The sequence below is a fragment of the Aethalodelphis obliquidens genome, unplaced genomic scaffold (genome assembly GCF_003676395.1).
Source record: "Aethalodelphis obliquidens isolate GAN/ISIS:26980383/991018 unplaced genomic scaffold, ASM367639v1 scaffold8, whole genome shotgun sequence".
Classification (NCBI taxonomy): domain Eukaryota; kingdom Metazoa; phylum Chordata; class Mammalia; order Artiodactyla; family Delphinidae; genus Aethalodelphis; species Aethalodelphis obliquidens.
Window position 1 is genome coordinate 50,362,202 of NW_020837952.1, and position 21,056 is coordinate 50,383,257.

The 21,056-nt window shown below is 48.1% G+C and overlaps 1 protein-coding gene across 2 annotated transcripts in view; it reads right to left on the bottom strand.

Annotated features, from left to right (window-relative positions):
- Positions 1-5,850: 5,850 nt before the first annotated feature.
- SYN3 (synapsin III) overlaps positions 5,851-21,056 on the bottom strand; it is a 412,466-nt gene continuing 397,260 nt past the window's right edge. The window contains exons 10-13 of one of the 2 annotated variants that reach the window (XM_027107476.1): positions 16,503-16,637; positions 15,540-15,627; positions 10,317-10,608; positions 5,851-7,101 (exon numbers count right to left, since the gene is read on the bottom strand). In XM_027107476.1, the coding sequence (XP_026963277.1) occupies positions 6,969-7,101; positions 10,317-10,608; positions 15,540-15,627; positions 16,503-16,637 (648 nt within the window). In that variant the 3' untranslated portion in view covers positions 5,851-6,968. The remainder of the gene's footprint in view (positions 7,102-10,316; positions 10,609-15,539; positions 15,628-16,502; positions 16,638-21,056) is intronic. The other variant, XM_027107477.1, reaches the window with a different exon arrangement.

The following is a 21,056-nucleotide window of genomic DNA, read 5'->3' on the forward strand; positions in this document are numbered from 1 at the left end:
CGGCAGTCTTGACTTTTATTAACGAAAGATATGTAATAAATATTCAGAACAGCTTCACAGCATGACTTGGGACATTTCAGAATAATCAGAGGACTTATTCGGTGTCATCAGATTGTTGCAGGAGATTATTATTATTTTTGTAGTGGCACTCTTTTCTTCACCTGAAATCGTTCACAGAAGCCTGGTTTGTGGAATGAATACAAGCAGAGCTAGTTTGGTTGAACTGGACATGGAGTGAGTGCTTTGGACACCTAGCTCAGTCCACCTCCTCCCTCTCTCAGCAGCTGCTCCTCAGGCTCTGTGCTGAAACAATCTGGGCTCTGAAGCAGCGCTGTTTGGCCACCATTGGGTTGTTAGGGACTCGTTTCTGGCTTCTTCTGGAGTGGAGTTATAGCTTCTTTTTCCTTGTGTTTTGAGTGCTTGGAGCCTAATTTGTAATCTAAGTAGATGACATATTTTAACAACAAAGTTACACTGCTTTGAGTGCTGCTCAGGTACTTGTTCTGCAAAGAAATCCTCGTTATTTGAAGAACGTTTTGCTTTTAAGACTTAAAACACACAGATTTCAAGTTTTATTTTTCCTACAACAAGAAAAAGGCCAAACACAAATGTCTTAGCACATAAACAACTACTGGAAACATGCTATAGTGACAGATTAAAATCTGAATCACAACACAGGAATAAAACACTGTTAGTATCTGCAGAAAATAGGAATATTGCCAATATCTTCCTGCTTTTTAAAAAATCTGTTTTGCATATAAGGAAATGGCTTGGAATGCTATGTGCTACAAGAATGTTTAGAGTTCTACACATGAATTCGTACACATGAATTTTTTTTCTTTGCTATACATATGTATTGTCTTTTTTCCTTCACAGTGTAGAAAATTCAGTCAATTAATACGATTTTCCAGAGGCCATGTCACCTTTAGTAGCTTAATGTATAGGTAAAGGATTAGGGCTGTTGACATTCTTTTTTCCTGTGGTATTTTGTAATATCTGAGCTATAGGACAGCCTTTAAAAAAGTGTCCACCAGAGGCCATATGGCTTTAATTGGGTCTGGGTTGAAAGAGTCACCCTGAAACTTCGATGGGTAAAAACATCTTGGTTCTCTAGTACACCTTTCTGTGGCCTTATAATGTTAGGTTGCGCTGTATGTGGGGGGGGGTGTGTGTAGTGGAGATGGAAGGACATAGTGATGACCAGAAGCACCATATACTATAAAACAGTAGTTTTCAAAATGGATTCATTTTCGAGTGGTCCTTGAGAGGTTCGTGAGTGGTGTTGGTGTCCTGCAGATACAGGTGCTACTTTCCGACCTCACCTCGGACTTACTATCCCACGTGACAGATCTCTCAGTTTAGGATACCAGTGGTGTGTCACACACCTAAATTTGTGGTCCTCCCAATAGTTTATTCTGAATTCTTTAAACCACCATCGAAGCTTTTCTTCTTGACTAGCTTTATAGTCAGAAGCTTGTAAAATCTACATTCTTTTCATTAGACTGAGACTTGAGTTTTATGTGTTGCTGGTGTATGATGAGAATGAAGTCATTGTTTGGTCATAGCCTGTTCACTGCGTGACTTTCTGACACCACTTTGATGTATTGTGATAGAAGATAGTGTGGAGCAGGGGTCCCCGACCCCTGGGCCATGGACCGGTACCAGTCTGTGGCCTGTTAGGAACCGGGCTGCACAGCAGGAGGTGAGCGGCAGGTAAGCGAGCGAAGCTTCATCTATTTACAGTCGCTCACATTACTGCCTGAGCTCCACCTTGTCAGACCAGCGGCGGCATTCGATTTTCATAGGAGCATGGACCCTACCGTGAACAGCGCATGTGAGGGACCTAGGTTGCCCACTCCTTATGAGAATCTAATGCCTGATGATCTGAGGTGGAGCTGAGGTGGAGATGCTAGCGCTGGGGAGTGGCTGCAAATACAGATTATCATTAGCAGAGAGGTTTGACTGCACAGAGACCATAATAAATCAATTGCTTACAGCTCACATCAAAACCCTATCAGTGAGTGGCAAGTGAAAACAAGCTCAGGGCTCCCACTGATTCTGCATTATGGTGAGCTGTGTAACTATTTCATTATACATTACAATGTAATAATAATAAAGTGCACAATAAATGTAATGGCTTGAATCATCCTGAAACCATCCCCCCTCTCCCCTGGTCCGTGGAAAAATTGTCTTCCATGAAACCGGTCCCTGGCACTAAAATGGTTGGGGACTGCTGGTGTAGAATGCTGTGTAAGATGCACTCCACATCACTGGCTTGTAGCCTTAGTGATTTTCTCCCCCCCACCCCCAACCCCGGCCATTTATAAATGAGAGCTCTGGTTTGGCATAGCTGGAAATCAAATCATTATCCTCTCTTAACAATGTAAGATTTTGTGATTCCCTATGTACAAACAGTTGAAGTCTGTCCTCTCTCACTCTTGCTTGCCTCTCTCCAATTCCTGAGATCACTGTTTAGCTTAATATCTCTGTAATTCCTCCACTCTCCCTCTGCTCCCTATACCTGGGGCCCTGAGCCAAGGCTTGTCTTGCTCCTACCCTGGGCAGTAGCTGAGCCTCAGGGAGGGGCCAGGCAGGTCCCAGCTCTCCACTGTGCTGTGAGTGTGGTTAATCCTCCTTCGGATAGCCTCCAGTTGACTGTAGGAGATCAGATACGGGAAGTACTAGTTAGGTCATGTGACATAAGGGTTCATCTTAACTAACTTAATGGCTCTCTTGGGATTCCCCAATAGGTTATAGCACTTAAGTTTCTGCTATCCCATAGCAAAACAGGTAAAATGCTAATTGAGAGGCAAGGAGATGTTAACTTGCTTCTGCTCTAAACTCAACAAAAGACCACAGAGCAGATACTTAAAATATGGAGTTTGGAAATTGGAATTAAAGCAGGAGAACCAAGCAGAATAGAAATAATGAAACGTATTTAGGATTTTAAAGAATTCTCTCTCTCTCTCTCTCTCTCTCACACACACACACACACACACACACACACACAATTGTAAGAAGAATGTTTAGTTTTACATTGGTTTTACCTTAAAGAAATAATACACTGAAATTTCAAAAAACTTTTCATCTTTTCCTCTTGGCCTGCCAGTTGAGGGTCATGAACACAGTCTAGAAGTCTCACCTCTTGGGGCTGCATATTTTGTCTGTGGAAACACAAGGGAGCCTCTGTGCCCTTTATGCATTGTGTTTGGTTAATGGACTGGTTTGACTTGTTTGTCACCCAACCTTGCAATTTGTCTCCAACCAAACCCAAAGTGCCCCCTTCTATTAGAGTGTAAATATTAGACTGAAATGGAATTTAATCCACGGCTGCTCTGGAGTCGAGGACAGCTTTTGACACTCAGGGGGGATAGTCAGCAACCAGCCTGCTTGTTCTCTTGGGTAAAGAAAACCATGCGATGCATGTGCGAGTGCTCTTAGGCTCTGAGCTATTCCTCCAGCATAATTAAGTTACTGCTTGTATCTGCGAGGCTGACTTAACTCACTTACACTGGGACTCTAACTTGCATCCTTTCACAGATTCTAAACACACAAAACCAAATGAGCCACCAACTTGTTCTATGAAGTTGAATGAGGCACTGGGAGGGGCAGGGCTCTGAAAGAACACTGTGTGCCTGCAGGATGGCTCGAGCTGGGCTCTGCTGTGGCCTGCTGTGTGGTCTGGATGGAACCCCAGGGTCTTTGCTGGACAAGCCTTCGTATTGTCCTGGTCTGCTCGCTGCACCTCCTGACTGATGCTGACAGTGGCACCTGGTCCCTTCAGCTCCCAGCCTCAGTGGCCCGGCAGTCAACTCACCTGTGTGGGCCACGCTCACCACGGGGGAGGTCTCAGCCTTCTGCTCTGCTTTCTCCCGTAGGTTAAAAAGCGGCCACAGATTCTCTTCAGCTTCTTACCAATCTCTCTGTTGGTTTGATTCTCTTCCTGGGCAAGTGATTTCTTCACATTGATACTGGTAGAAAAACAGCCTTTTTCTTTTCTCTTAACATTTTGTTTACATTTTGTTAATTTCATAGTTTTCTAGGAGGGCCAACCTAACACACATCCTGCACACCGCGTGCCGAACAAGGCGTGCGCTGCGCTGTGCCCACGTAGCTCGTTCACGAGATGCCGGCACTGGCTTGCTTTCCCCTTGAGCTCCTTCCACTGAAAATTCAGATGAGAACTTCCAGAAGGTAGCTGAAGTTCAGGCTCATGGGATTTGCTACTGTATTTGTTACCATGGGAATGAAGGCCTATAACCCCTGAAATTCTGGAATGGTAGAACTAACTGCTCCATCAGCAGGGACTGAACGGGGGGGCAGTGTGGTAATGATGAAGAGGACCCAGAGGATTAATGCAAGAGAAAGGATACGCAGATTCCAGTATCCCTCGAAAGCTGATTTGACAATTAGATGACAGTACCCTTTTATCATGCTGTTAGGAGGACGATCTGGAAGAAGATATTTTCTCCGGCTGGTGGAGGTGTCTACTGAGGCTGCATTTGAAATTCTCTCTTCATTGTGCTACATGTCAGCACAACCAAATGGATCTGTGTCATGTTTCAGCCTCACCAAGTCACCTTGGACGGAAAATGCTAGTCTTTCTTTGGGCCAAGGTTGTGAAACAGAGCAAAAAATAACAAACACAACCTTTCAGACTCTCTACAGAGTGACTCCCTTCCCCCTTTCATTTTGTTCTTTCCCATTAAAAAATATCACAATTATTAAAGGTTAAATGCTTGGAGGGAACATGTGCTAGCCTATGTGAGAAAACAGTCCATTTTGGGGATCAACGGTCTCCAAAGGACCATTCTTGGTCTCTGTACTCATACACAGACTGATGGGAAAATTTATTGCCATGTGTTGGTTATAAACTTGTCTCATGTCATGGAATCTTCTGTGCATGGTTATAAAAACAAGGATGCCTGGCCTGAGAAATGAGTTTGATATTCTACTGGAATATCTGGGAAATATGGTTTGAATGTTGCGATGTTTTCAGGGACAAGGGACAGAATATGGGAAAGTGGGAAAAGTTAAGCCATGTAATCACGGTTTATGGAGCCACTAGCTGTGCTCACCCAAGGAGTGGGCCCTGGCTGTGACGCTTCCACACCGGTACTGTTTCTCACCTTCTCCACACAGCTCAGGGCAGGGCTGCTGGTCTAACTTCAACGTGCATTCAAAATACTTAGGGAGATTGACAAAGATACAGGTTCTGGGCCTTATGACCAGAAATTCTGAATCCTTTGGTCTGAAATGAAGCTAGCTATGCACATTGGCCATGTCTCATGCTTTGAGAAACTTTGTCTAGCCTATCACCACTTTGTTGTGTATTTTGGGCTGTGTTTTATTACTGAGAATTGGGTGAGATAGTTTGATTTTTTCTTCCAATCTTAATTTCCAGTGTAGAAGAGTGACGGTCGCCTCACGTATTTCCTGTGTTCTCAATCTTCTAAAACACGTGGCTTTGTGGTGTTACATCCTGCCCGATAGTTTTCTGCACTCTTTTATTCAGAATGCAGCGCCAGGCCAAGGACGCTTTCATTTTTACCTCCCTCTCCCCCTTCCCTATGAACGGTGAGGGGAAGACGTGCCTCAAGTTGCGAAGTGGGCTGTGAGGGGATAGCATGGCTATGTTGGACTCTCCTCGGCTCTTTGGAGCCAGGAGGCTGGTCTGGCACCTACAATGTTTCCAGCACCAGGTGCCTGGAGATTTGGGGCACCCCTGCACCCCATCTAATCATGACAGGAGCCTGATGTAGGAGAAAGCATTGGGAAGGGAGTCAGGGTTACATTTTCCAGCTCTGCAGTTAACTGGTTTAGTCAAATAAGTGTGGGTTAAACAAAGTTAAAGCTAATTTCTTTACTGCAGGAATTCCAAGAGCCTTTGATACGTACTATCAATCTCAGAAGAGAAACAAACAAAAAACAGTGTTTCCTAAACACGTTTGACCGGTGAACCCTTTTATAACTAACCTTCCAGTGCCTTGCTGTACACTGCCTGCAAAACGCCGAGCTAGAAGTTACTGTCACTGCACTTTCTGATCCTGTGTCATCCATCTGCTCGCTGTCTCTGGCTCCTTGTATGTCCTTGAGGAGAAAACAACATTCCTGGTAGGAATTCAGAGACCAAATGGTGGTGTAACACGGAATGGGTAGAGAGGCCCTAACCTAACTCCTTCCTTGGGAAGTGGAGGGCATATTCCCCCTCTGGGAACTAGTGATGATTCCTAAAAGAACCCATGGTCTGCTCTTGGCTGTCCAATTTAGGATAGCACTCTGGGCACGAGCGACATTGTAAAGCCTCCCCTCTGTTTCTGTTGTGTTCTGAAAGGCCCCACGGGCCACGCAGCCTCTGAATTCTTTCCATGGTCCTCAAGGTCCACTGGTGGTGGGTGTGATGGGGCTTCGCCTGTCTGGTCTGCAGGGCCATCTCTTGAGCTTGGATGGGACTTGCAAGGGTAGGTGGTAGGTTCCCCTGGCTGCGCTTTTGTCCTTTTGTTTGCAAAACACTGTCAAAAGTTTATTGCCTCCTACATTGCTGAGGTCTGACTTCAGCGTCTGCATTTGATGGAGGTGGGGCAAGGCTCAGAGGGGGCCCTTCCCAAAGGCAAGCAAAACACTAACAAGAAATGTCAAAACTAGCCACACACAGACATCTCACGTGGTTATCTGAGGCAGGGAAGCAAGCATCTGGGTAGGAAGGTTGACGAGGTGCCTGTCTTTAAGGCCCGTTTTGAGGAACCTGGAGGCTCTCAAAGGCCCACCCCTCAGTCGGGCAATGCTGGAACGTCATGGCAAAGGAAAGTGGGAACACATGTAGACACTCAGTTCCTGGACCAAAGGCATTTGGAAAGTATATTCTCAGGCCCTCCATTCTGTTCCCGTCAGGAACCAAGGCTGAGATGGAGGATGGGGCAGGAGAGGGGGGAGTGTAACGGGGCACCCCCCTCCCGGCCTGGACAGGGTTAGTCAGAGAACAGGCTGGCGAAAGACTTCCTCAGGTTGCGGATGGTCTCGGCCTTGGCCTCGTCTTCACTTGGGGTCCCACGCTGGGAGGCGTCAGACGTGCTGAGGCTGTTAGTCAGGGACTGGGATTTGCTGAAACAGAAAGGCAAGGGGGTTGGGGGCGACAAGGCTGGACTCCCCAGGAAGTGAGTCCTGGGGCTTGCCTGGAAGCCAGCTGGGTGAGCCCCGTCACCACAAGGACAGTGAGACCAGAAACAAGGCATCCCCGCCCTTACACGATGCTGAGTACACCACACACGCAATTAACCTGCAAGGTGGTTATTGGTAGCCTTCTGTTTTAGGCACAGGAATTGGGGCTTACAGCAAGTAACAGGGGAGCATCCAGGGCTCATATCCTTTTCACAAAGCCAGGCTGCTCAGACGGCAGGCGTGACTAGAGCGCAACTTGACCACTCTCCTGCCTCTGTGTACAAACCCACTTGGTGAAGGGCTGTATCACCGGGTTATGGTTGTTCCTCCTATACTTTCCAGCGCTAGTCTGGGAATCAGGAGGTCTGTATTCCAGACCCTCTCTGCCATTTGGCCCCTCCGGCTGTGGGCAAGTAACTCACTGCTCGGGACCTCCTCTCCCTCATCGGCGAAATGGAGGGTCGGTCTGGCCCACCCTCAGGTCTCTTCTAGCTCTGACACTCCGGGCTTCAATTCCAACTCTTCTCGGAAGCCCTTATTGCCGATTCCAGCCCATTTTGGAATTCTCACGGTGCCTACTGTTTGAACAACAGTGTTTGACCCTGTGTGCCAGCCTCATGCTAGGTGACAGGTTGGAGAGATGAATGAGATTCAGGCCCTGCCCTCAAGGGGCTCACAGTCTAGTGGGGGTGAAAGACATAGGAAGAGATCCCCACTTGGTCTTGTCATCACATTGAACAAAATCTTCTTCAAAGCAGAGACTGTCTTTTCCCCCTTTGCTTATTCCCCCCGGGGTGTTATCCAGGACTAAGTTCAGAGTAGGCATTTGATAAATACCTGTGGATTTGAATTGAACCAAATAATACTTTAGAGCAACAACCCAGGAGATTTAAGTGTTTTTAGCTAGATGACTATTGAGGTTAGTGTCCAAACCTGGCTTAAGTCCCAAAGCCCTCGTCTGTCCTGTGATCAGCTGGGCTGTATCTTTTCACGTGTGAGAGGCTGTCACAGATACACCCGTAAGGAGCCAGCTGCATTCTGGCTGGCTAGAAGCACTAACTGTGCAAAAACTCATTTTAATCCTTACAATAACCCTGTGGTGCAAGTACTATTGTCCCCATTTTGCATGAGAGGAAGTCTAAGCACAGAGAGATTAGGTAACTTTTCTGAGGTCATGCAGCTTTCAAGTGGCAGAGCTGACACTGAACCCAGGTGGTCTGACTCTAGAGTCTGTGCCGTCAACCTCTATGCCTATTGCTGGAGGACCACTTGCTAATTTCATCAAACTAAAAACGCATTTGTCCTTTGATCCAATAATACCATTTCAGGTATTTTCTATACAGCTGATCCTGCACGTATAAGAAACAGCATGTTTTCAAGGCTATTCACTGCAACCTTCTTTGTAAGAGCATACCATATTTCCATTTAGGGTGGATTAGTTGGATAAATTGTAGTATAACTATATAGTAGAATACTATACAGCTGCGAAAAGGAGAAAATGTCAATGAACTGAGTGGAAGAGCTCCAGGATTTACTGTTAAATGTAAAAGCAAGGAGCAAAATGGTGTGGACAGTGAATACTGCTGATTGTGGAAATAAGTGGGAGGAGGGAATCAGAACATATATTTCTGTATTTGCATAAGGAAACACTGGAGGAACACACAAGGAACTAACAAAAATGGTCACCTCTGGGGCGCAGGGGGCAGGAAAGCATTGGATAGGAATGAGATGGGAGGAAGATTTTTTTCAATAAAAACAATATCTTTCAGATCTTTGAACCATGTGAATGTATTACCTATTCAGAAAAATGATGGTTAGCATGACTCACGGGCTGGATGTCCTGTGTTCAATCCTAGCTCTTCTACTTCCTAACAGTGGAAACTCTGGCAAATTATTAATGTCTTTCTCTGTTTGCTCATCTGTAAAATGGGGATAATAATTGTTATTAACTCCTAAGCCTGTGGGACTTAAAAAAAACAAACCAACTAGGTAAAGTGCTTAGTACATAGTAAGTAGATAATAGATGCTAGCAGTGAAACGATGATTATTAATATTAGTGTTTGGAGTTGAAGAAAGGGAGAAGCTTACCAAAGAAAACACATTTAGGGTCTCTCTTTCTGACCTCAAACCAAGAGACGGGCTTGAGTGGAACCAGGAGAGAGGATGTGTGTGCACTGGGATGGATCTTTCACAAAGTGGTGGCAATACTCCTTCCCGTCCCCATCACCTAGTCTTTCACAATGCGACTCTGCAGATCCTCCTATCAAGAGTCTATTTCCCCACCTCTTTAATCTGGGCTTGACCATGTGACTCGTATTTACCAAAGGCGTGTGATGGGATGAAATGACATTATGTGGCATCTTCTAAGGCTGGACCTCGAGAAGCCTTGAGGCTTCTACTTTTGCCCCTTTGGAATGTAATTCTACCATGTGAGGAAGCTGGGCCCAGCCTGCTGGAGGATGAGGCCCAAGGAGAGAGAGGAGCTCAGCTGACAGGCAACACCAACAACCAGATATGTGCAGGAGGCCCTCTTGGACCATCCAGCCCCAGGTAAGCTGCCAGATGACTACAGCCAGATGAGTGATCCCAGTAGAGTAGGGTTGCTAGAGTTAGTAAGTAAAAATACAGGACACCCAGTTAATTTTGAAATTCAGATTAAAAACAATTACTTTTTGAGTATAAGTATATCCCATGTAACATTTGAGGGCATACTTATGTTCAAAACTATTCATTGTTTATCTGAAATTCAAATCTACCTGGGCATCCTATATTTTATCTGGCAACTCTACAGGAGAGACCAGCAGAAGATCCTCCCAGCTGAGCCAAACTCAGAACAAATTGCTAAACCAAAAAATTATGAACAAAGAAAATGGTTGTTTTCTTAAGCCACTAAGTTTCAGGGTGGTTTGTTATGCAGCAAGAGATAACTGATGCATGTATACACGGAGGATCACAGTGGGACCTAATCTATCCTCTCACCTTTCTGGGCCCTGCCTGCCATCCCGGTTCCATCCTCTGGGCTCCTTTCTACCCATTTAAAGTCTGGGTGAGTCCTTGGTGGGTCTTCCTCTGTCTCCGAGTTCCTGATCCTGAGCCAGCCCAGCTCTGTCCACACCCTAAGTCCACCCTATGCCCTTCCCAATTCCCAAAGCACTTACTTGAGATGGGGGTGGGGTGCTGCTGGTTTCTTGGACTCTTCACCCTGTTGGGAGGTGCTGCGGCTCTGCATGGGGGGCCGGGGCTGTGAGGTAAGGGTGGTGCCTGGCTTGGAGACCTGGTTTGGAGAGCTGCCTCCAGATGTGCGGGATAGCTGTGGAGAGCCTGGTGACCTCTGCTGCTGTGGAGATCCAGATGAGGGACTCAGGGGTTGCTGGCCTTGTGGGGAGAGCCTCTGTTGCGAGGGGCTTCCAGATCTTGGGGGCTGAGGAGACTGAGCTTGGCGAGGGCCCCCTACAGGGAGAAAAAAATTATTACATTCAGATTTTTTTACGATAAATATGGCTGTGCACAAGTGTCACTTCAGGGATGTTCATTACAGTGTTTTTCATTTTTTTTTAAGATTTTTTTGATGTGGCCCATTTTTAAAAAGTCTTTATTGAATTTGTGACAATAATTGCTTCTGCTTTATGTTTTGGTTTTTTGGCCACGAGGCACGTGGGATCTTAGTTCCCTGACCAGGGATTGAACCCGCACCCCCTGCTTTGGAAGGTGAAGTCTTAACCGCTGGACCGCCAGGGAAGTCCCTACAGTGTTTTTTGTAACAGTGAAAAACTGAAAACAATACAAATGCCTAACTGTAGAGGAACTGACTAGGAACATTAAGATAAATTCATATAACGGAATATGCTATGGTCATCACGTATGACGTGGCAGAATAATATTAAATGACGTGGGATGTTGTTGATAAGCAGCTTATAAAACAGTATTTGCCATTTAATTCCATTTTGGCACGTATATATATGAAGCTATGTAAAAAAGAAAGACTGGAAGGTTATACATTGAAACCAGTGTGTCTCAGACTTTAATGGCATGTGAATCCCCATGCGTCTTGTCAAAATAAAGATTCCGATACAGTAGGTCTTGAGCGGTGTTATGAACTGGATCGTGTCCCTTCACAGAATTCATATGGTGGAGTCCTAACCCCTGGTGTGACTGTATTTGGAAATAGGGCCTTAAAGGAGGCAACTATTGTTGAATGATGCCATAAAGGTGGGCCCTAATCCAATAGGACTGGTGTCCTTATGAGAAGAGAGAGAGAGACCAGGGACCTGCACACACAGAGGAAAGGCCACGTGAAGACAGAGAGAGAAGGTGTTGTCTGCAAGCCCTGGGGAGAAGTTTCAACCCTGCTGGCACCTTGATCTTCCAGCCTCCAGAACCATGGAAAATAAAGGTCTGTTGATGAAGCCACTCAGTCTGTGGTATTCTGTTATGGCAACACGAATGGGGTCTACGTTACTAACAAGCTCCCAGGTGATGCTTCTGCTTCCACGCTTCGAGTAATGAGGCACTGAGCAATGATTTTAAAAGCGGTGGGATGATGAGGGACTTAAATTCTCCTCCTTTTGCTCACTGATGTTTTCCACACTGAAGATGTATTACTTTTGAAACAATGAAAATAATTATCCCTTACTTTCGAATAGCTCTCTAACCTTTTCTAAGAACTTTTTCAAAAGCAATATATCATTTGATCTAGAGAGAGGCTGGTAGGGAAGATACCACTCTTCTCATCAGGTTGCAGTGGAAACAGCCTCATTAAGGTTTCATAACTAGAAGGGGTAACCACGGAAAGCCCACAGAGGAGCTTGGCTTCACCCTGTTCCTGCACAGAGCATACAGGCTTTCACCTACAAGCGAAAGGACATTTTAGCCTCCCAGAAATGACTTTGAGTGGAATTCCAAGGCTCCAAGCAAGCAAGGTGCACCCTCCTCACCCTTGAACCCAGGTGTCAGGACTGCGGATTGTGAAATGCACCTTGGCAAGGCAGACTAGCTGCCTGCTGCTCGCCATCCCAGGATACAGCGGCTCCTGGGAAGGTGGGATGCACCACAGTGATTCTCGCCATGCTTTGTTGAGAGGATGGGAGATGAGAGTTTAAAAAGGGCTGGAGCTCAACTCTGAGCCCTTTCATAATGTGGCTTCCACTTGTGTGAGCTCCCCAGGTCTCTACTGTGTCCTCTCTATCATGTCCCGGCCTTGGGCTGGGCACCCTCGCAGCTTGTGGGTTAGGCATTATTATCATCCCCATTTTACAAAGAAACTCAGTCCCAGGTATACTGCGACTTGCTTAAAAAGTGTCACTTCTAGTAAGGGGAAGAGCCTAGACTCAAACCTAGATCTCTCTGACTCAAAGCTCTGTTTTCTCTTGTTTCCCTTTTTTCCTTTCTTTACTGTACCACACAGGGCAGCACCTTTGTGCAAATTAAGAAAAAGGTGCTTTCCCCCAGTGGTGGCTGCTCTGAGCCCGGTGCAAAGGGGGCAAGGACTAGATTTCAGCTGGCCTCCCGCTCAGACTGTCTCAGCTGGGCCCTGTGTGGTGGGCACGACCTGCATGTCTGGTGGCCCTGACACCCTACAGGTACCAGAGCCCCAGCTCCTTGCCATTAACCTGCCATGTGACTGTGGGTGCGTCACTTCTCCTCTCTGGGCCCTTGTTTGGAAATGAGGTCGTTGGACTAGACATCAAACATCCCTCCACATCTGAACATCTTTGTGAGCTTGTGCAACACTTTCCAGGTTGGACTGAATTGCAGCTCTAGTCTAGCAACTGACTGCACACGGCTTGATTCATGACTATATTGTCCCAGTAGATTGGAGGACCCATTGATCACAAAACTCAAACACCTATAGGGCCAGGCAGATAAATAAATAAAGCAGGAGAGTGTCAGAAAAATCACGTGGCTTTAAAAAATTTCCCACTTGAGGTACACGGTTCAGAGACTTACCTCTTTAAAGAGGTGCAAGCACAAAGAAAATGGCAATTGGCGCTGTGTCACTGTGGCAGTGACACCAGCAAGGAAGGAGGAGGGCCTGAGGCAAACGGAGGAGTCCTTGCCCTGTCAGTGGACGGTTGCTACGTAGCAAGCAGGCCCACTGTTTCTAGAGCTCCTGCTCTATCAAGAGAAGCTGGAAATCTAGATGTTTATGTAAAAGCTTCTGATTTTTAAATGTTGGTTTACTTTTTTTGTTTTTTAAACCCATTGTAGGTCCAAAAAGACATGTTTTCTAGTTTTATCTTAAATCCTCCCCCCCGCCCCACCTCTCCACATTCTTCTCCTCAAGACTGATAATATCTTGGAAAATCTGGATACTCATTCATTCATTTATTAACTATTCGTTCAGTCCCTATTATACAGGTGGGATTCATCAAGAGACACTAATTTCTTTCAGCTTCTCAGCAAAGCAACAAATTTAGTATTTTTTGTTTGAGCACATACAGAAAAAAAATTAAATGTAGAAAGTATTTGCCTTAGCCCAGGATTGGTGCTAAAAGATGATGAGGTTCATTAAAAGAGACCTTCATTTTTACTGAGTTGAAAGTGAGTAGTGAGTTCAGAAAACAAGTTAATAATGTGATCTTGTTATTTTGGGAACTCAATGAAAGCACTGTGTTTTAATTAGCCTTGTTATTTTTAATCTGAATGTTAATTCAATGAGCATTTTCTTTAATTATCCTAATTGGTTTTAAATTGATTGTTTTTCAACTCACTAAACGTGTGTTTAGCCTCATGTCGCTTAAAATATCCCTTTATCGAGCGTGTCTCTACTCCGGGCCGGAAAGGAAACCAGAATACAGTAGCTCTCTGTTTTAAAAGTGCTCGGTTCAAATGTGGTTGAAAAAGTAAGTCCTGGGGCAGAGTGAGACAGGCCAGGGTAGGGCAGAGGCACAGTCAGAGCCTGGCAGGGTGATGAATAAGTTGTTTTTGAACATTTATAATTATAGAATTATCACCAGGCAGGAGGGCAGTGGGGCTGCTTTAGTTATAAGGATTGTTATGATAACAACCGTTAAGGACAACATGTATAATTGTTAGTAAGACACAAAATATTAATAGTGAGTTTTTAATGGTAAAGGTCATATAAATAGTTATTAACAGTATATTAGTAGTAGTAAGAGCTAGAACCTACTAAGTACTACCTCCACGCCGGGACACCTTGCTAACTGCTTCACCTGCATTTTCTCACGGGAAGCTTCCCATTACTAAACGGGGCAGCTGTCATTTCCTCCTTTATCACTGGGGAAACTGAGGCTCTGAGAAGTGATGTAACTTGCCTAAGTCTGCCAGGGTACTGAGACATGGAAGTGGATTCAAATAGGTGTTTATCTGCCTGAAGAAGCAGCCAGTGTTCTTTGGTACACAGTTATATAAAGTCATGCAATTTCCCTCTTCTTAAATGCTTTCTGCTTTTCCAAGAAGAGAAGCACAGAAAGGAAAGACGAATGGAGTGTTTTATCTAAGACCTTTCGAAGAAGAAGCCATTTAGTGCCCAAGGCCGATTTTCCCAAGAAGCAGTGAATCTGCTACTTTGATAAAAGCGACTGGGAAGGCCACAGTGTGATAGTAATGTTTCTTTCTGATGAGTCTTAAAGCAGATCCTTAAAAGGTCGCCATGAAAATGCCTGGCCTGGCTTCTTGGTGCGAAGCGGTCCTGAGGCTCCAAGCTGGCACTAGAGCAGCGAGTGTGCCCGGAAAGTTCTGACTGCAGGAGAGGACCTGGGCTGACCTTCTCCCCAGGCCTGAGCGTGAGAACACCCGAGCAGCTGGCAGCCTGAGAGAGTTAGTTATTGCCACGATTTCTTTTCATCTTGTCATCAATAGTTCATCCATTCTCTAATAAATGGTGGCATTTACATAGTAATGCTGGGATATTTTTTGAGGAACAATTCCAGTCGACAAGGTTCTGTACGACGTTCCGTCTTTCTTTCTCACTCTAGCTGGTTGGCTCATAAATCTATAACCAGGCACTGCTAGCAGCTAGGAACCAGACAACTTCTAGAAGATCTGAAAGCCCAGACTTGTAAACCTGCCATTTTCTTGTGCTTCCTTGGACGAAACCTCAACACCCATCTCTGTAAAAAGGAAATATGGTTGTTTTCACTGTTGACAAGTTGGGAGGCTGAAAATGAGAAAACAAATGGGAAAGTCCCTAGCACAGTGGTACTTAATACATTTTACTGTCTGTCTTCCTTTCCTCCTTTTCTGACTTTAAGGGGGTGACAAACCTCATGGTCTCTTTCATTCTGCATACAGAGCAAGGGCACATATCTGGAAGGCGCGCTTCCAGAGCGCCTTCTGGAAGTCACGCGTGGACCCCTCAGTGCATTCCAGCATGCTTGCTGGACGGTTTCTCTCGGTGCGCGGCTCGTCGTGGGCCCTACCTTGTGTGGGTGTCCGTGGCTGAGGCTGTCCGAGAGGAGGCCCAAGCTGGGCTTGCCCAGGGGGTTTTGCTGGTTTAGTCTGAGGAGTCTAGAGCAGAAGAGAAAAGAAGCCTGTTGCGATCACCACAGCCATTTACTTCCTGCGTACGAGGGCAGGGTTTATCAACATCCGTTCACTACTGAGGTAAAACTTACATCATGTACACAGTTCCTAAGTGTGCAGCACAACGAGTTTTCACACGTGGATACACCTGTGTAACCACCAAGCAGGTCAAGACAGAACATATCCAGTGGAGAAGCCTGCTCTGTGGCCCCACCCAGCCAGCAGCCCCCTCGAGTATGACCGTCATTCTGACATCTGTTATCACAGGTTTGTTTTTGTGGGGAAAGGGGGAGCAGGTTTTGGGACTTGCTTTTCCAGAAAGCTGGGGGTCTAGCAAATTCTTTGGAGAATAATCTGGTAGTCCATGGTGAGGACTGCGGAAGGGAGGAGCTCTGAGGGAGCAGGTCGAGGTTGGAGGATGAGGAAAACGGAAGACACAATAGTCTCTATTGACTGGTGCCCTGGGAGTATACAAAGGGCATGTGTGTACACGGACACGTGTGTGCGCGCACACACACACACACCCTGCTCCCTGCTCAGGCCCGGGATTGAGGGCACAGAGGAGACAACTGGTTTCTTATGTTAATAATCTCTGCCTACAGACACCCAAAGCCCAGTTGAGACAAGGTTTTTCTCCCCAGGATGGTGAAGGGAGGAAGGGCCTCTCAGAGCCTCCCAAATTCCCCCATCAGGAGCAGGGCTACACGCTCTCCCCCAATCCCAGCCTCACCCACACCCCATTCCTTTCTCCCCAAGTTGGCTCCTCCCTGGGAGCATCTCCTGTGGATCAGGGCACCCATTCCCAGACAGCCAGGCATTTCTCATGGCTACACAGTGTCCCTTACTTCCGAGGGCCTTACCCAAGGCCTCAGGGGCGAGGGCACTGTGCCCCCTGGCATCGGGAGTTGGCTCATTTTGGAGACAACGAGATCGGCCATCAGCTGTTTGTCCTCTTCCAGGTGCTCTCCAATCAGGGGCATGGAGCTGTCCATCACCTGCAGGTGATGAGAGAAAGGAGTCCTGAAGGACCCTCAGGCCAGGGCGGCCAGGCAGCGCATCCCAGGAGGCAGGCTCAGAGCTCATGACAGAAGTGAACACTAGATGGCAATGCTCTCCATGCAAACACCCAGCCCAGCGCCTCCAGCTGGGAATGACCACCGTGGAGACAGCCAGTTTCCTGCAGTTCAGTCTAAATCAACTCCCTGGACTCAGTTCAATTCAGTCGACATTTGCTGGACCTCAGACATGCGACCAAGGGCTGGGAGCCTTTGCTGACCTTTTCTGCTCTTTTCTTTGGGGAGCTGGTCTCTGCCCCTCCTTTCCCACCTTGGCCCCCACCCAGGATTGGGGCTGGCCTCCTGAACTCTGGCCCAAGGTCAAGGTTTTCCACAAAGCCTGAAGCAGTGAAGGTGGGGGGCTCGATTATGACCAAAAAAATAACAAGGGTTAGAGTCGACTCAGGGCTCGGAGAGAAGAGGGAAGAGGCAAGTCCTGTTCTCCAGGGCTCTGGCAGAATAAACTCCTGGAGAGGAACTTCTCCCACGGGGAGCAGGCTGCTTCTCAAAGGAGGCACAGTTCTTACACTGGGAGGGGGCCTGAGAGATCATATTTGTACATCCGCACATCCGCTTTTCTTGCAGATGGGGAAACCGAGGCCCAGAGATGGGAAGGGACTTGCCCGAAGTCACGCAGGCCAACGATCCAGGTGATTCCCCAGGCACGGGCAGCTGTAGACGGTCTCGAAGGGGAGCGAGGCCTCGGTGGGCCCTCTGTCTCCTCCCCAGCTGTAGGCAAATCCAGCCTGTTCACCAACACCCCCCTCCCCCCGCCCCCATCAAACGCACTGTCTCGTTCTCCCTTTTCCCAAGCTGGGGACTCACCAGGTTCTCTCTCTTGTCCAGGTCCTTGTGCATGTCATTCTCTCTGCCCACTCTCTACCTGCCTAGGCCCTTCTTATCCGTCAGGGAACATCTAGCCGGCCCTTCCTCTGGGAAGCCTCCTCGGCACTCCTGCCACCCTCACTTTGGTCGTCCCATTGGAGAGCTTATCCCACAGGGCCATGGTCTCCTGTTGATGTGTGTCTCCCCAACCAGACGGTGAGCCCCTGGGCTGGGGATGGACCCTGTGTCCTGTTAGACAGGTGTGCCCTCACTAAGTACCTCTTGAATGGAGGAATGAAAGGTCGCTACAATAAGTCCTGCTGAGGACGATAAGGATACTAATAAGTGCTACATGTCATTATTATGTGCCAGGCGCTGTCCTAAGCACTGGGTGTGGATGACCTCACACAAATCTCAGCATAGCTCTTTGAGATAGGTACCATTACTATCCTTATCATGATGGGAAAACTGAAGGCAAAGAAGTAGCAAATTCAAGGACAGATTGCTAGCAATCCTTCCGTGTCTCACCGATCAACGGACAGCTAGCTCTCTGTGGTAAGAAAGGGGAACAGCAGACCTGGGTTCCAGGCTTTGGTTCTGCTAGGGACTTGCTGTGTGATCTTGGCATGTCACTCTTCCTCTGTGGGCCTGTTGTTTCCCTCAACTATAAACTGAGGGGTGTGGGCAGCGGCAAAGACCCTTCCAGCTGGGCCTTAGGAGCCTGTGTGTCTAAAGCACCTACTATGGTGGGGAAGCTGAAAAGCAAACTCAAGGATGTGACGCAGATCCTATTATGGACGGTCCTGAAAACTGTCCTCAAACTGAGCTCCCTGTTGGTCATGCCTGGGTTCCTGGTACCCTGGCTCCCAGTGCCCGGCGCATGGACAGTCTCTCGTTCAATGTGGGCTGAGTTGAGTTATAACTGTGGCGTCTACGTGTACACAGGCCTGTCGTCCTTTCTCTTCCTGAGCCCGCCCACCCCTTTTTGTTCTGGTTTCTGTTTCCTACACTCCCTGCAGTAGAAAACAGCCACCACAAGGAACCTGAGGTCAGAGCATTCTGGAGTCCCCATGGTGGACACAGCCAGAGGAAGTGGACATTCTGGTCTCCCCAGGGAAACATTTTTCCAATGAGCAATGTCATTCCCTGTACAGGTCATGGAGGACAAGTTCAAGTGTCTTTCCCCTGAGTATTTCACTGTGAGGATCTTCACAAAACATGTCCCACAAATTTTATGTTCTTACCACAGAGGTGGCTGAAGAAATCAGTATTTTTGGATCCCTTCTGTCTGTTTTTTTTCCTGACTGGGGAAAAATACCTTTTATCTTTCTGGTAAAAAGCTCCCCATCTCCCTTGACCTCACTCTAAACTGAAAAGCAATGGAAACAACTCTGCAATGTTTCTGAGAGACAAAAAAATCTGAAAAGCCATTTCTTTGCCCCCGACCCTGGAACGTTTTTGAGAAGTTGTCTTATTGTGTTGTAAAGTCCAAACCCACAAAATTTTTTTTTTTTTCTTCAATGTGTAAGGTCTTTCATCCCTGACCCGCTGAATGTCTGGAGGCAGGGAGTCTGGGCCCACGGGTACAAATTTTTGTTTCCTAAGAGTGAAAGCTGAGGAAACTCAGATAGGCAGGAGCTCGGGGAAGGGAGCCAGGAGTCCCTCTGCTGATTGCTGGTCCCCTCTCTGAAAGGAAGCTCTAGGGGAAGGGTCCCTGCGACTGTGCTCACTGCTGCACCTCCATCACTTGGCTGGGGGTCTGGTGCCCAGAACAGGAGCTCAACAGTGAATGAACGATAGGTGAACCAATCAGTGACCACATGTGTGCCAAAGCTGAGTTCATGTGTGGTGGTCCCATGAAGAGGTGCAGAGGCAGGAAGGCCAGGAAGGGTCTCAGGAGATGCAATGCCCTAGGCGTCGGTCTGAAGGTCCCAGGCATCCTCGCTCCTCCAGGGAGCAGCCTGGGTCTAGCTGGGAAGCAAGTGTACAGGGCAGCAGTTTTGCTCCTGGCCTCTTCAATGTCCTCTGAGAAGGGGCTGCTGAGGACATTTCAGGTAATGGTGGCTGCTGGACGTGAGGAGAGAGCTGTTTTCTAGAGCAGGATTGAACCTGCAAATATAGATGCAACTCATCCTTGGAAGCTACCTGGCCTTCTGGGGGGTGAGTGTGGGCAGAGGGGCTATGTCCAGCCTGGACTCCCTCCCCTTCACCTCCAAGCTGGATACTCCCTGGGCTTGGGTGTGGATGCCCTCCTGGCAATGCTGGAGGAGAAGAGCAGGGCTCCCACCGCTCCAGTCACCGGCTCCCGCCATGCCGTGGATCCCGGGAGTGGTGCAGACACTCGGGGCTGGAGGACTGGCTGGCTCTTGCGGTCACCCCAGCCATGTGCTTCCCATTAGCCGCCCACACCCCGGGGAGGGGGCAGCCACAGGGCTCTCCCTCACACGTCTTGGCCCTGTGTCAGCACCGCGCCTCTGCAGTGGTTGGAGAAGGCCACAGAAGGGAAGCACCGGAAGGGGCTCTGGGGGGTGGGAGAGCTAGGATGTGAGGCTGGGGAGAGAAGGGAGAATTCTGAGCCAGAGCAGCATTTTCAGGGGAAGCAATGGAGAACCATGAGCTGTGGCGGGGAGGGAAAGGGAGTTAGGAAGGGGGAGGGGGCTGTGAGGCCAAGAGACTTGGGGAACCACAAGGGGGGAGGGGGACCGTGGGATTGGGGCGGACACAGGGAGCCTTGAAGGTGGGAGGGCGACTGTGGGGCTGGGAGAAGCATGGAGAGGAAGTCGTTGGGGTAGGGGAGGAGGGTGATGGAAGGACCATGGCGACCTGTAGGCGACAGCTCTGGAAGGTAGCAGGGGTGGTTGGCCTCTGAGAGGCATGGGCTGCAGGAAGGTTGAGGGAGAGATTCTGGGACTCAGAGCCCCTCTGACCTCTCTTACAATTACATTTCCCTCCATTCACACCCCTTTCCTAACCTTCGGTGCCCTGAAGTTAGTGTACCACCCTTCCCTGCCAGCCTGCACACCCCACGTCTGTCTTGCTCAGAGCTCTGTCCCCAGAGCTACCCCCACGCCAAGCCCATGGGAGCCACTGGGTACCTGTCTGCTGATGGAACAGACAATGGAATCTCTGCCTAGTGACCAGGGAAGTGTGTCCTCTTTACACACTGGGACACTGAGAAAATTGAAGAGGCCTCTGAGGGGACAGAATCTTGCCGACGCTTGGCCCGATGCTTTTCCCTACTGTTAGGGCCATGGGTGGGGGGTATTTGCTTAACCTCACGCCCAGAACTCCTGAGGGCCAGCTCAGAGCCCCTGGGCACAAAGGCTTAGGGGCAGCCAAGGGTGGGGATGGGGTATGTGAGGGTGGTAGGTGAGAAGCCTGTGGGGGCCGCGTGCTGTGGCCTGGGCTGCCTGTGCCCCAGCCATGGGCTAAGACACAGCTGACCATGCTGGAGGCCACACTTGGACGCCTTCCCTCTGGCGTGCCTGCTCAGGGGCCCGGACAGGCCAGGAGGACGTCCTGGTCCACCTCTCA